The sequence below is a fragment of the Emydura macquarii genome, unplaced genomic scaffold (genome assembly GCF_026122565.2).
Source record: "Emydura macquarii macquarii isolate MOO-44397 ecotype Brisbane River unplaced genomic scaffold, CSIRO-AGI_Emac_v2 contig_2958, whole genome shotgun sequence".
Lineage (NCBI taxonomy): Eukaryota > Metazoa > Chordata > Testudines > Chelidae > Emydura > Emydura macquarii.
Window position 1 is genome coordinate 18346 of NW_027133095.1, and position 15653 is coordinate 33998.

General features: G+C 47.1%; 1 protein-coding gene and 1 pseudogene across 1 annotated transcript; both read left to right on the forward strand.

Annotated features, from left to right (window-relative positions):
- The first annotated feature begins 3731 nt into the window (after window positions 1-3731).
- LOC137167679 (putative olfactory receptor 10D4) lies at window positions 3732-4658 on the forward strand. The gene has a single exon (XM_067569926.1). It carries the CDS (start codon window positions 3732-3734, stop codon window positions 4656-4658), a length of 927 nt encoding a protein of 308 aa, XP_067426027.1.
- An 8653-nt stretch (window positions 4659-13311) lies between these two features.
- LOC137167678 (olfactory receptor 9S13-like) lies at window positions 13312-14246 on the forward strand (annotated as a pseudogene).
- The last annotated feature ends 1407 nt before the right edge of the window (window positions 14247-15653 follow it).

Consider the following 15653-nt stretch of genomic DNA (forward strand, 5'->3'; position numbering starts at 1 on the left):
TCAGGGTGGGGGCACAAGGGGTCAGGTGACCGTGCAGATTTCTGCCAGTGTTTGATGGCCAGACCCCCTCCCTGTCCAGTGGTTCCTGGAGCAGGCTGCAAGGTGCGGCTGTGGGGAGACGGAGAAGCAAACACTTTGCTGAGGGAGCTGCAGGGAGGGGAAGCTGAAAGCAGAGCGGGTGTTTGCCTTTGAACTGTGCCCTCTGCCCACCATCAGCAGGTCCCAGCCGCCTCTGATAGGAACAGTGAGAATACAAGTAAAAAGAGTAAAATGCAGCTCGGTCCTGCTGTTCCTGGCAATGACACATGGCACTCAGCTGGTGCCAGCCAAGAGTAACCTGGGAGCTGCTACCCAGCCCAGTGATAAGGGCCCCCCTGGGTATTCATTAGAACACCTGCATTTTAATTAACCCCAAAGGCCATTCCACATCATGGTATGTTATGACTGAGCTGGGATAATCTGTCTACAGAGACTAATTATAACTTTTGCCACTTCAGTCCGGCTCCCAAATAAGATGACCACCACAGGAAGAGCAAGAAATGACAGCGATGAAAAGAATTGCAAAGGGCCTTACTGACACTGCTCTGCTATGGCAGCAGCTAACGGATCCATGAGCTCAGTGCTGACAAACCCCTAGCATAGCCCTGCTTCCCTGGCTCTGTCACACCCTGTGTGTGTGGGGTCTATGGCCTGGTTTAGGTTACAGGCTATACCAGCGATGTAGCTAACCGGTGCTAAGACTTTAGCACCGAGGCACAGTAGAGGTGCAAGACGAGCCTTACCAGGCCAGTGAAGGAGCAGCTTTTTTAAGTTAAATCTACCTTAATTCTCTAAAGATCCTTTCGCCCCACGAACACTGGTTGTGCAAAGGGCTGGGTAAGAGAACATGCCTGAGACGCAGAAGGACGCAGAGTGATGTTCATCCCAAAGGAAAGAGAAGGGATGGTGTTGGGGGTAATGCTCAGACTGGAATCCTGGACCTCTGGGTCACATTCCCGGCCCTTCCACACACTCCTTTTGTGACCTCAGACAGTTTAATCAGTTTGAGATTTTCAAGGAAGCCAATAGGAGTTAGGAGCCCAAAGCCCACTGCACTAGAAAGAGTTTTGGGAGCCTGGCTCCTTTGAAAAATCTCACCCTCAAATTCTCTCTGCCTCAGTTCCCCCTTGTAAAATGGGCTGGTAACCCTTCCTATGTTTGTGAACTCTGAAAGGCAGGAACTGTCTCACGCTGTGTCTGAAGAGCACCCAGAAGATTGGGGCCGTGATCTTCCTGGAGTTGCTAGGGACCACAATACTGCCAGTCTGTACGGGATAGCAAAAGGTGATCCCAAGTGGTGCACGCAACATATGCTGTCCATCTGCACAGCGCTGACTTTCACCATCACAGATAATCACACAACTGCAAGACTACATCCAGGTGCATAAAGAGACAGAAGGGGGCACAGGAGCAGCGGCTTGTACAAACCAAGGAGAAAGCTCTGTTGGCAACAGAGACCACTAGCTGAACACCAGGCCCAGTTCACTTCTATTTCACACTCCCGGGTGGAATTTGTTGGCTTGTGTTACACGGTGGGAGAGACTAGATGATAAGTAAAGTCCCATGTCCCCTCATCATTTATGGGTTAGATCCTCAGCTGGTGTAAATCTACATAGCTCCTTTGAGTCCAATGGAGTTAGTCCTGATTTAAACCACCAGGGTGAGTGACAGAGGGGAATCAGCCCCATTGAACCCAATGGAGTTACTCAGGATTTAGATCATGCCGAGTGAGATGAGAAACTGCAGCCTGGTGGAGCTGAGGATCCAGCCCTTTCAGGTTAATGCTGCTACCTTTATTTATGCCAGCTGAGCAGCTGGTCCTGGGGGTCTCTGAGTGTCCTCTAAAATGATGCAAAATCTCAGTTAATTGGTGACTCTGCTGAGGACTCAGACCAGGAGCCTGGAGGGGATTGAGAGACCGGGTCCCAAAGGGATCTTGGGTGATTTAAAGACCATGGACAGCCTAAAGACTGTGGGAAGCTGTGAAAAAACTCAGGGGCTCTGCAGCAGCCTGTGGCGATAGGCTGTGGACATCCCTGGCTACCTTCGGAGACGATGAGGTCTGCAGGCTGGATAACAAAAGCACAGACCGGGCACCTCTCCTGTGTGATGTGCTGTTTTGGATAAAAATCTGGACGCTTTTACACAGGGGTCACTGTCAGGGGGAAGAGGAGAATTCCATTCAGCTGGATCGTCCTCTCCCAATGCAGCCAGTGTAAGACATCTGGTCTGGTAAAGATTTTCTCTCTGTCCCTCAGTCTCTTCCTGTCTTGAAATCTGTCAGTCTTCACCTCACTCAAGGACGATGTTACCCAAATATTTTCTTTACAGAAAAGTCCGTCCATCCATCTGTCCGTGCGTCTCTCTGCAGTACCTGTCTGCCTGTTTCTCTCTTTTGGCTGTGTATCATTTATCTCCCTCTCTCCGTTAATCTCTGTGAAGCTATGTACACACCACAGCTAAGGACGGTATAAGTTACGTTGTTCAGGGGGCTGAATAGGTCAGCGTAAGTTACACTGACCTAAGCGCTGGTGTGGAGAACTCTGTGTCGACGGGAGAGCTTCTCCCACTGACATAGCCACTGCTGCTCACGGGGGCTGGAGTATTTAACATGATGGTAGAGCTCTGTCCCATCGGCTTAGCCTGTCTGTACTAGCAGTGCTACAGCGACACTGCTGTAAGCTCTGTAGTGTAGCCAGCATGTGATAAACCCAACACAGCCCCTTCTCCCTTCCAACAGCACCTCTCATGCATGAGGAAAGCTCCCTGAGAAAATGCAAATAGACACTTCATTATTGTCCTTCTAACCTGACTTTAAAAATCCCGTCATGATATTCACAGAACGCAGCCTTCTGATCATAGCTGAGCAGATGACAAGCTGTTGCTTTTCCTCTTCCTTCCTTTTCCCTTTTTCTCTAACCCCCATAAAAATTCATGTCATTAACAAAGCTGGGACAATTCTTCACCAGATTCATTTGTTCGTATGTTGCATCCTCACCCTCTCCTTTAACACAAACACAGAGCAGCACCTACTCTGATAAAATGAATCCCTGCCAAAACAAAGTACTCCACTGCACACACAATAATCCTTCTGCAGAGAGGATGAGAGAAGGAACAAACCACATATGATTAATGTTATTCACATCACCTAATCCACAAGTGGAAGGCTCTATATATCACTGTAGTAAGCGTCTGTATAGAATACAGTTGAAGAAATTAAAAAAGGAGAGGAGAGAAGAGAAGAAACTGGAAAAGAGAGTAGGACATCCCCTTTGTCTGTTCGTCTTTGGATGGTAAGAACTTCAAGGCAGATATTTCCTCCTTCTGCGTTCTGCACTGCACAGTGAGGACTTGACTCCAACCTGCTCATCTTATCAGCCATCCACGGTGACTCCCACCTGCACACCCCCATGTACTTCTTCCTAGTATGATCTATAAGAACTGAATAGATAGAAGATGGTTGAATGGAAAAGAAGAAAGGAAAATTAAATTGACTAGCATGAAATAGAATTGATGAAATATTAGAGTCCTGATTCTCCACTCACTTTCATCAAACTTATGAAGGTTTGAAGGTTTACCCTTGTAGATTAAGTTGTAGTGTGCTAAGGTATAAACAAACCACAATTTATTGAGATTGCTAATCTGGCTGCATTATCTCTGTGCTTCCAGGAATGACCCCGTCTCACATGGAAATGGAGAATCGCACTGTGGTGTCGGAATTCATTCTGTTAGGGATTCCCAACACCAAAGGCCAGGAGACCCTCCTTTTCATCGGCTTCTTAGCTTTCTACCTCTGCACCCTCCTGGGCAATGTGCTCATTTTATCAGCCATCCTCGCTGACTCCCACCTGCACACCCCCATGTACTTCTTCCTCTGCAATCTCTCCATGCTGGATCTTGGATTCGCCTCCATCAGCACCCCTAAATTGCTGGTCAGTCTCTGGACCAAGAGTAGAACAATCTTGCTGGGCGGCTGCATGTCTCAGGTCTTCTTCTTCCAGTTCCTAGGCTGCACCGAGGGCCTGCTCTGCACTGTCATGGCCTTTGACAGGTACGTGGCCATCTGCCACCCGCTGCGCTACCTGATCATCATGAACTGGAAGGTGTGCGCCATCCTGGCTGCTGGCACCTGGGTCACCAGCTCCTTCCACGCCACCATTCTCACCAGCCTGACCTTCACGCTGCCCTACTGCGGGCCCAATGCGGTAGACTATTTCTTCTGTGACATCTTCCCCGTGGCCAAGCTGGCCTGCGTGGACATGCACGTCATCGAGACCGTGACCTTTACCAACACTGGGGTAGTGGCCATGACCTGCTTCTTCCTCATCCTTGTATCCTATGTCTGCATTGTCTACTCAATCCTGAAGATGAACTCAGCCGAAGGGCGACGCAAAGCAGCTGCCACTTGCGCCTCACATCTGACGGTGGTGACACTGTTCTTTGGGCCCTGCGCCCTAGTTTACACACAGCCACACCTGAGCAAAGTGCTGGTGACCTCTGTGCAGCTCTTTGGCTATGTAGCTACGCCCATGCTGAACCCGGTCATCTATACACTGAGGAACAAGGAGGTGAAAGGGGCTCTGTGGAAACTGATAAGTAGTCATACGACTGCACGTTGATGTGCTGCATCTGCAGAAGTAGCATGTGGGTGAGCATTGAAATAAGTCTACGAATTCATCCGCATGGCTCTTATGTGGCTTATGTGAGAGTCTGTCTCTCTCCTTCCGCGTAGAGCACTACCTGTATATCTGGAGCTCTACAAATCATAGAAGTGCTCCTAAAAGCATCTAGCTGTCTTGGACATGCTTTCAGGCTGATATTTTCAAAGCTGCCTAAGGGATAGGCACACTCAGTCTGCATTAACATTAATAGGAATTGGAGATCCAAATCTTCTAGCTGACTTTGAAAATCTCAGCCTCATTGCACAAATCTACAGAAGCCAGGACAGCATCTTCTGCAAACTCAAAAAAAGGAAGAAAATAATTCCCTTCATCAGCTGGCACAGACCCAATGTCAGCAGCACCTGACTTACTTAGAAGTCTTAGTGCATCCCACTAGTCATCTCGTCCTCTTTGTAAATCTAGAGCTTAGGCCACATTTTAGAAGATATTTAGGCACCCAGGGGGATCTTTCAAAAACACCTAGCTCCCAGGGAGAACTGGGCTTCTTAATGGCTTTTGAAAGTGGGCTTACTCTGCTAAGTCACTTGGGTGGTTTTGTAAATGTTACCCTCTACTCAGACAGAGAGATAGAAAGAGAAATAAAAAAGGAAGAAAACATGCTAATAGGAGATTTAATGGATGTGAGAACTTTACACTCCTCACAGGCACTGTATTTTGGAGTTGTTGTACATATATATTGTGTCTTCTGCATCCGTTGCGTTTGAATTTTGAGCAACATTCAATGTGTATAAAACCTAAACCTAGGACTAAAATGAGGTGGGTTTTTTTTGTTTTTCATCCTCAGCTCTTTTATTGGAACTTGTCTCTAAGTTGCTGCTTCTTGGTGTGCAAATTAAAAATAAAGCTGGAAACAAGCATATGGAGAGAACTGGGCCCATTTATGAGACTGGCAAATAAAAAGTGAAATTATAGAAAACAAGAAAAACATGAAAGGAAAAAAAAAAGTTGGTCTTCGAGGCTGGGGTTTCCAAAGGGCCCAAGGAAGTTCAAAGTCCATGGGAATTAGACACCTAGCTCCCTTTAGGCCTCTTTGAAATTCCCAGCCTAGAGTGGAGGTGTGATATTATGTTCATTCGTTTTTGCAGAGAGTGAGTTTAACGGTTATATACCACTTAAGTCTTAAAATATTTATTATATTTGCACACACAGCCCGAAAAACTGATCACCACAAGACATTATTGAGATCAACAGCTTAGTAGATTTCAGAAAAGGATCAGACATTTATATGACTCATGAACATTGTGAGTTGTATAAAATCCCCTCCTCATCATCATTATCGTCATCAAGGACTAGTTGTACATTTTCCTTTGAAGCTTTTCTTTGATGGAAAATTGGGTTTTCAAGGGACCTGCACACGGGTAAACATCACCCTCTAGTTGGGAAAGGGAGCTTCTGCAACTGAAAACCTGCTTACAACAATACACAATCAGTTGAGCACCAAGGAAAGTAATTCTACTGGGCCAGAAATGTATAGAAATCTCACTGCATATAGCGATGGCCACTTCGACATCACTCGGTGATGTGAACCACTGACTCAAGCGGAGCTACGGCTGGTTCACTCCAGTTGGGGAATCTGGTCCATGGATTCCAGGGCAGGTAGAGCAGATTCACAGCAGTCAGGGATCTGTCCTATTTAACGCCGTGTGGATCTCTAACAATGCCTAGAGCTCTGGCTCCATTGTGGCAAGTACTGTGCAGGGTCAGTCCTTGCCCTAAGGAGCTGATGCTCTAAATCATTATCCCCGTTTTACAGATGGGAAACTAAGACACACACACATCAAATAACACAGGGAGTCTACGGCAGAGCTGGGAACTGAGACGGGCTGTCTGGAGTCCCACTCCAGCGCCCTCACCACAGATCCAGCCTCCTGTGTGAAATATTGAGCATGGTCTTTTGTAGCACTGAAGGGCCTGTCCAGGATCCCTGTCAAGGTTTATGGCCCCATTGTGCTGAGTGTGGCACTAGACAGAGGGACAGAGTGTGCTCCAAAGATGGGACGTGCTGATGGGAGAGAAGACGAGTTCGTGTGGCATAGCAGGGGACGGGGAGGGGGTTTACAAAAATAAGACACGGGGTGACTTATGTCATTTTCTTTGTATGAGCTGAAGAGCGTGGACAGTTCCAAGCAGCGGGATAAGGGCATGGACGAACCAATGGGCTGATGCACTTTGGCTGTTGCTATGTCCCTAAAGAACATCAAACATGCTGGATTCTTCCCTGGGATCCCTTCTTATAGGATCCTGAAATTCTGTTTTTCCTTTTCCTTTTTGCATTAGAACATAAGAGCCACAGTCACGGCCCAGGACCCCATTGCTCCAGGGGCTGTACAAATACAGAACAAAGACACAGCTCCTGCCCCATGATGCTAATCCATGCCCCTCCCCCCCAGCGGTCAGAATGGCTTTTCTATGGCCCCTTTGACTGCAGCCTCATCTCCAATCAGGTCTGAATGGATTTAGCCTTGCCGCCCTGGGTTTTGTGCAGTCAGAAAATAACCCTCATGGAGAAATGAATGCCAAGTGACTTGCCCAAGGTCATACCGTGAGTCTGTGCCAGAGATGGAAAAAGAACCCAGGAGTACTGACCCCACACCCCACCTTGCTCTTACCACATGAAAGAGAAATGCAATCCAAGAGTCACGCATGCCAAGCTGTGCTTCTCTAGCCATAAGAGTATTGGAACAAACACCTGCAGAAGGAGGGCTAGAACCCAGGAGTTCAAGCGTTAGACCCCTACGCTCCTCCCAGAGCCACAGATAGAACTAGGAGTCCTGAGAACCATCTCCAAGTCATCCAGTTCTCAGGCAACTCCTGCTGAAGGCAGGATAAATCATAGCTCAGGCCTGGGCAGTTTCCTGCCCCGCCGTCTCATCAGGGTGTCTTTCATCTCCTTCTTCCTCAGTGTCTATCTCAGGGGGCTGAGGGGTGAGGGTCTGTTTCTATGACTCATTTGTTTCAGCTCTGATGTAGCTTTTCTCTCTGCAGCATCTTATAACCTTCCACCTTGTTTCTGCCATTTCTCCTCTTCACTCCCCCTGGCCGACCCTTGTGTATTTCTCTCCCTCAAGTTCACTCACAGCTGTGCCAATATTAAGCTGTTGACTTTTGCTGGGTTTTTAAGCACATAATGATGATGCCTCCAGGGAACATTATTAGAAGCCTGGTTTGGGCAAAGTGAAGACGACCCACGTATTTCTTTAGTGAGGAGAGCCCGGGGGGCCTTGCTTGCATGGAGCACTCCTGCAGATTGCACCTGGTGCTGGCAAAGACCAGTACATGAAAGTGCCTTGCTTCATTGAATGCACCAATTCTGACAGAACACTGCTCTGGCTGGTATCTCAGGCCTGGCCTTTCCCCATATGCAGCCCCCGCCAGTCAGTCTGAGCCCAGAGCTCTGCTAGAAGATGCTGCTTTGCAAAGCGTGGAGCGGGCGACCCACTCGGATGTGCTTGGAGTCAGTGCTAATCCCAATGTCCCAGGAAAGTCCTAGGGAGCACTGTGCTGGAGGGAAGAGGGTGGGGGTTTCGGTAGATAGCCCTTTTCTCTCTGGGTATGTCTACACACGGATCAAAAACCTGCAGCTGACCTGTGCCAGCCGTGGCTGTGTGGCAAGTCTTTTATCCCTGTGTAGATGTACTCTCTGAGTCAGTGTGCAGGGCGTCAATGCAGTGCTTGGGTCATTAGTCATGGCCATTGGCGAGGTCACGGCACAGTTTGATCAAAACAGAGGTTTGAACCTTCATTTCCTGGCTAAATTCTAACACAGACACTTCTTTACATTGTAGGTACATAGACAGCTCTAACATAGGGCAGGTCATATCCCCAGCTGGCAAAACTCACCAAAGCACCATTGCAGTTAATGACCCTAGGTCTTTTTACACTGAGGAAATTCACTTTGGCTTCTGGCTGTAATGTGTAGATGCCAAGGTGCATGTCTATCAGACTACATGTGAGCAGGTCTCCTTTCAAAGCAAGACTGGGTGGAAAAAGGTTTTCCCATCTCATGAGAATTTTTAACATTTTGAAATTTGTCAGAACGAAAAAAATCAAAATTTCAACAGTGTGAACTGCCAAAAATTCACTTGGGGGAAAATAAATGTTTTATTCTGATCACTTCAAAGTTTTTTCAGTCAATATTGAGCTTCTCCCCTTTTTAAAATGTCTAAACCAAGAGCTGTTTTCACCCAAAAACCTTACAACTTTCTGTTGTGACAAGATTGAAATGGGATGCTTCGACAATCTAGAAAATTTGTAACCAAATATCTGTTTTTCTGGGTCAGGTGTTTCATTGAAGCAACACTGTTTAATGAGCAGTTCTGTTTTAGAAAAAATGGCATTAGCCTACCAAAAACATGTCCCCCCCAAAAAAAACCCCAAAAAAACAAAAAAACGAATAAAGAGATCCACACACACAAAACACCAGAAAATTCCTGACCAGCTTAATTTCAAAGGTTCTTTTTCCTGGCATCTGGCTGAGCTAAGTGGAGGGTTAGGGGAAGTGTGAGGAGCCTTGGAAAGACACCATTTCTACTTGAGTGCATGCATTGCTCTGGGTTCCTCCATGGCCCCTCATTTACACCAGTGAATCTAACCTCACTCCTGTGAGGGACGGAAGGGTTTTCATCCCCATTTCACAGGCTGAGCAGCAGAGAGGTTGACAGATGCTCCTTTGACATGCCCAGCATAGGTAACTCACCCAAAGTCACCCAGGCAGTCTGTGGCAAATCTTGAACCCAAGTCTCCCGAGTTGCAATCTGCCCACAACAGCAAGTTGTGTTGCTCCTACAAATGCAGGAACTCTGCTACACATCGCTGAGTGCTGCATACTGGCAGCTTGTCTGTTAACACGCCATGTGCACACACCCGGGCACCTCTCCTTCACAGAGAGCTCTTGGAACGCAGCCCAGCACTGCGCCCACACGAGCAGCCTTTGCAGGAGGAAAGGTCTCTGCATCTTTCTGAAGAACCCTGGCCCAGATCCTTCGCTGGTGAAAATGACCCCCAAGGGCTGCAGCCCTTTTCTCTGAATGCCATGGCTCTTGGCTGCTCGCAATCTGGGCAGCGTTCAGCCTGCAGACCTAGAGGTGAAAGGTTTCCTAGGACAGCCTCAAGTCAAGTGCCCCAGGTCTAAGCCAGCCTGGCAGATCTCATTTATACTTATTGCGTCTATCATGGTAACACCTGGAGGCCCAACTGAGACCGGAGCCCTGTTCTGCCAGGGGCTGCACCGACAAACAGTACCAGCGAGATCAGGACCCCACCTGGCCGGGTGCCACCCAGACACACAGAGCCACAGAGAGCAGGACACCGGCGTGCCAGCGCTGCACAGACAAACAGTAACAGAGCTCGGGACCATCACGGGTCTACTCACCGCTAGGGTGCCTGGGGAGTCTCACCTTCCAGGCCCAGCACCTCCTGCCGCTGCTCATCCATGCGCCCCGCCGTGTCTCTGAAACTCAGAGTGCTCTATCTTCATGGCTTGTCCCTCTGGCCAGGTCATTAAAATCCTCCCCTTCCAGGGTAGGAAAGTCCCAGCAGACAATTGTCCGAGGCAGCCTTCTGCTCCATGGCCGGGTCTGTGCCGCTGCCCCAGTGGGTGGGGTGGGAACCCAGGCCCATCGGCTACTGCATGGTCCAGTCCAGGGGGACCCTCTGTCTAGCAACGATGGGCTGCTTGCTGCCAGCCCCTCTCACTATTTCCCTGGAGCTCTGCCAGCTCACCTCCTCTCTGGGCTTACCAGCCCAAACTGCCTCCTTCCAGGGACTCACTGCTTCACTCCATAGCCCCAAACACCCCCTGCCCCTTCTCCCAGGGAGCAGCAGCTGCCAACTTCCTGGCTTTATACCAGCCCCACCTGTTCCTTCCCAGCTGGGCTCCATCAACCTTTCCAGCCCTGCTTCTCCCAGGTGCAGGTTAATTAACCTAATTTAACCAGATTTGCCTCGTCTGGGCTGGATGTTCCCTTGTGCCGAGCACCGCATAGATGCTCAGGGACTGGCACCCCTTTGTGGCAGACACCACTTAGACACACAGTAACAGACCCCCTCCCCCGTGCCCAGCGCTTGGCAGACACACAGTGGCCAGAGTGTAGGGGGGCTAGGGGCTGGCTGGGAAGGCTGGCCAAAGTGGAAGGGAGGGGATCCAGCCGGGGGGTTCTGCCCAGAATGGAGGGGCTGAAGTGACTCAGGAGGCAGAACAGAGTAGGGGGCAAACAGGTCTGGCTGGAGTGTGCAGGGGGTTGAGGGGTCTAGGTATGTGGGCTGGCCAGAGTGGGAGCCAAGGGGTCAGGCCACAGGTCTGGTGAGAGAAGGGGGCGAGGGTACTAGCTACAGGGGCTGACAAAGTGGGGGGGCAAAGGGTCTGCCTGACGGGGCTGGCCAGATTGTGGGGGGTGAGGAGCCTGGGTAGGCGGCTGGTCTGGCTTGACTAGGGGGTGAGGATGGGGCTGGCTGGAGGGGTCGGTCTAGAGTGTGGGGGGCCAGAGGTATGACTGGAGGGGCTCTCTGGTTGTGAGGGGAGTGGCCACAGGCCTGGCGGGAGGGATTGGGCCAGAATATTAAAGAAATATCAATTACATTAAAATAATGTACTTGTAAAAAGTTTCAAAGCATATAAAATACACTTTAAAACTCAAAACTTTAAAAACTTCCAAATATAAAAGAAATAAAGTAAATAAAAGTTGAAAAATATGAAAAATAAGATTTAAAACTCGAAATGTAAAGTCTGAACTTGAACCAGCAGCTGAGAGGTGAGAGTCAATGGGACGTGAGCTCCCTCATCACGTCAGGAGCTTCCGATTGCCCCCACTCTCTGCCCCCCAGGGCAGGGCTAACAGCAGTCTCACTCTGGCCATGCGGCCATCCCAGCCTAGGAGTGAGGGCTCCCAGACTCACAGACAAAGCCTGGGGGGAACCACTCCCATTTACACTTGCCAGACCCAAGGCTCTTGCTCTGGTTGTACCGGAGGCTAGGAGACCCCAGGCAGAGTTCAAATAAAACTAAGTTTTGCATAAGGCCTTATTAACACCATCCATTATGAACTATTCCTCCAGTGCCAGGTCTTCTTCCCCAGGTTACAGTTGGGCCAACTGAGGCATGGAGAGCTGAGGTAATTCATCTGTGTAGCATGGCTTAGATCACAAGAGCTCCAGGTGACTTGACCTCCTCTCTATAACCCCTGCTGCCTGGCTGCCCTTGTTATCGTTGTAGGCTGGGATTGTCAAGGCGGTCGAAGGGAGTTAGGCCCCCAAAACGTGCATGCCTTACTCCAGCACGACGTCACGGCTGGATCTCGTGGTGGCTGTTTTCTATTCCGTGCTGCCTCCAGTGATGAATCCCATCATCTATAGCATGAGAAACAAGAATATCAAAGCTTCCCTGTGGAAACTGACAAGGTGGAGGTTATCCACTAAAAATGAAAGGTCCATCTTTTTCCTTTGAGTGTGATTTCATTCTGTGTTTGTATAAAAAACGAGTGTCCTGTAGCATCTTAAAGACTAACAAATTTCTGCAGGCATAAGCTTTCGTGGACTGCAGCCCTCTTCGTCAGATGCATGAAATAGAAATCAGATAGGTGGTATATATACATATACATCCAAGGGTAAGGAACAACAATGGGGAGGGCAACTGGTAACAAAGTCCATTTAGTTAGAGTAGATGAGACCTATTCACAACTATTGATTAGAAGGTGAGAATGTGTGAACAGTGACAATTACTTCTTGTACTGAGATAAACATTCCAAGTCCCTATTTTTAGACCCAGTTTGATTGTGTCAAGTTTGCAGATGAGTTCTAGCTCAGCAGTTTCTCACTGAAGTCTGTTTTTGAAGTTTTTTTGTAGAAGTATGGCAGCTTTCAAGTCAGCTACAGAGTGCCCTGGGATGAGATTTTCAATAGAACTTTAGTGAATTAAGTACCCAAATATTATATTAAGTCAATGGGAGTTGGGTGGCTCTTTTTGAAAATTACTCACAAAATACTTTTTGTATCCCTTGTAAGGATAGCATTTGAGCACTTCTAAAATATTTTAAAATATTAATGAATTTATCATCACCACACCCTCTGAGATGGGGAAATAACATTATCTTCATTTTCAGAAAGGGGAACTGAGAGGCAGAAATAGCAAAACTGAAAATGTTCACAAAAGCTCAAGGGATAGACCCCAAGTTTTTAAAGGTATTTATGATCAATTTAGTGTATTTTAGTATTTAGGATAAAAGGTATTCATCAGAATGGCTCCTTCTGACCTTGAAATCAATGAGATTTTGGTACCTAGGTGCTTTTGAAAATTCTACTAGGCCCTTAAACACTTTTATAAATCTCGTCTGAGGTGACCAAATCCTATTGAAATTGAATGTGAGTTGAGCACACAATGCCCTTTGGCTGCTTTGGAAATCTCAGCCCAAGAGACTGGGCCAATGCCTCACAGACAGTCTGTGGCAGAACTGGAAAATGAACTACCGAGCCCTCAGACCAGGGTATTTTCTCCATCACCATCCTTTTTCTTTTCACTAAGCCCTTCATTTACATCTTCTTCATTTGCCCTTTCTTTAATCTGTATCTCACTCCTTTTCCCAAGGATTTCACAGCCATGGAGCCAGTGAGATTGGGGAACCGCACAGCACTCTCGGAATTCATCTTGCTGGGTTTTGGAAATGGTCCAGCTCATCAGATGATCCCCTTTGTGATATTCCTGGTGATTTACATAGTAACTATGATGGGGAGCATCGTCCTGGTCCTCCTCATTAGAGCCAACTTTCACTTCCACACCCCCATGTACTTCTTCCTCATGAACCTCTCGCTCTTAGATCTCTGCTACTTCTTCACCATCGCCCCAAGAGCCATGGTGAGTTTCCTAGCAGGGAACAAAGCCATTTCCTACAATGGGTGCGCCACCCAATTCTTCTTCTTTGTTCTCTTCCTCACCACCGAGGGGTTCCTCCTGGCAGCGATGGCCTATGATCGCTACACCGCCATCTGCGACCCGCTCCGGTATCCCATCACCATGTCCAAGTGGGTTTGCGTTCAGCTGGTGGCAGGGTCGTAAATCTGCGGCTGTGTGAATTCCATGGTGCAAACAGGCTTCACCTTTATGCTGAGCTATTGTGGGTCTAATGAGATTAATCATTTCTGCTGTGACGGCCCTCCCCTGATTAGTCTGTCCTGCAGTGACACGTACGTCAATAATCTTGTGATGTTTACCCTCATAGCGGCACTGCCCTGATTGTGCTCATCTCCTACATCTGTATCATCTCCACCATCCTCAGGATTCACTCTGCCGAGGGCAGACACAGAGCCTTCTCCACCTGCACCTCCCACATGGTGGCTGTGACTTTATTTTATGGGACCACTGCTTTCATGTATGCCCAGCCCACTTGGCTATCTTCTCTGTACCAAGAAAAAGTGCTGTTTGTGTTTTATACCCTTTTCATTCCCATGTTGAATCCTTTCATCTACAGCCTTAGGAACAAAGACGTGAAAGATGCTTTGAGAAGGACTCTGGGCAAGAAATGTTTGAAAAAATGAACATTGTTCTTGAACATAGAGATGAAATACAGTGGATCCAGTAATGTACAACACAACAACAAATGCTTGCCAAATAGTTATTTATTATTGGGAGCAGTTTTTTTAAGGTATAAACAAATAAATCCTTGGGATTCACAGTATTTATCGGTCTATCTATCAATTTTTCTTTTTTTGTGTTTGTGCCTGTCTATGGCTTTCTGCCTGTCTCTCTTTCCACTTACATGACTAGCTGGCCTGTAGAATTCATTGCCTCTGGATATTATTTAGTTAAACATTTCTTCAGAATTAAATAATGGCTTTGATATTTATAAGGACTTCATTCATCGGGATATGGATTGGCTGCTGTCTTTCTGAGTCAAGAGTAAATTTTGTCCATGATTTATCATACAATTCTTCTGTCTTTGAAACAGCTGATAATGGCCACCACTGGAGACGGGATGCTGCTTCATGGCAATTCCTTTGTTCCTATAACGTTCCAGAACACTGGCCACAGAACATATTTAAGACAACAAAGTATGATAACTGAGTCATCTAAGTACATCTCTCCTATGCTGTGTCTTGTAAGACAGCTCAATAAAACAAGTGGTCTTGATTCAAATTTCACTCATATTTGTGTAAATATGGAACATTCACTCACCCAGGTGTAAATCACTAATAGCCACATTCAGGTCAATGGGTCTGATTCTCCTCTCACTCATCCTGATGTGACTCAGGAGGAGTGCCAGAGGGGTCAATGGGCCCATTTCCTCTCTCACTCACCTCCATGTAAATCAAGAGTAACTCTATTAGAGTCAATGGGCCTAATACCCCTCTCATTCAGCCTGATGTAAATCAGGAGTCACTCTGTTGAAATAAATGCATTTACACTGTTCTAAAGCTTGTGTAAATAAATAGAGAACTCTGCCCATTTTCTCTACATTTTAAGATGCAATAAACTTAGTAAAATAAAGAACTAAAAATCTTTTCCCTTTTGATTTGGTCATGAAATGATGAGAACCGCAAATGGAGTCCAATCCTGCAGCATTTTTTGAAATTAACATCACCTTGAGTTCAGGGCAAATTTCTGTGCATTATGTCTTGTCAAAGCAAAATTACTTTAGGGGTTTACCCTGGAACTCCCAGGTTGTTCACCTGCAAATCTAAGTAATGAAATTCAGAAAGTACCATATGAAAAAAAAAATCTAAATCTGAGGTGATATGAATTCTGCCTGATTTCAGTATTTGAATTCCTGTCTTCACTGTTGTTTCACAAAACAGAAATTAAGGTTTTCTTTCTTTCTTTCTTTCTTTCAACTTTACTTTTGCTGATCAATTTGAGCGCAGTCAAGCAGCCATTCAAGTCACTGTAAGTTTTATCAGTGATTTCAAAGGAAGAAGGGTAGCACTTATTTCAAACAAAATGTTGAC

What these genes read in the sequence shown, in the direction of transcription:
- LOC137167679 (XM_067569926.1), top strand. Translation starts at nt 3,732, where the DNA reads ATGGAGAATCGCACTGTGGTGTCGGAATTCATTCTGTTAGGGATTCCC.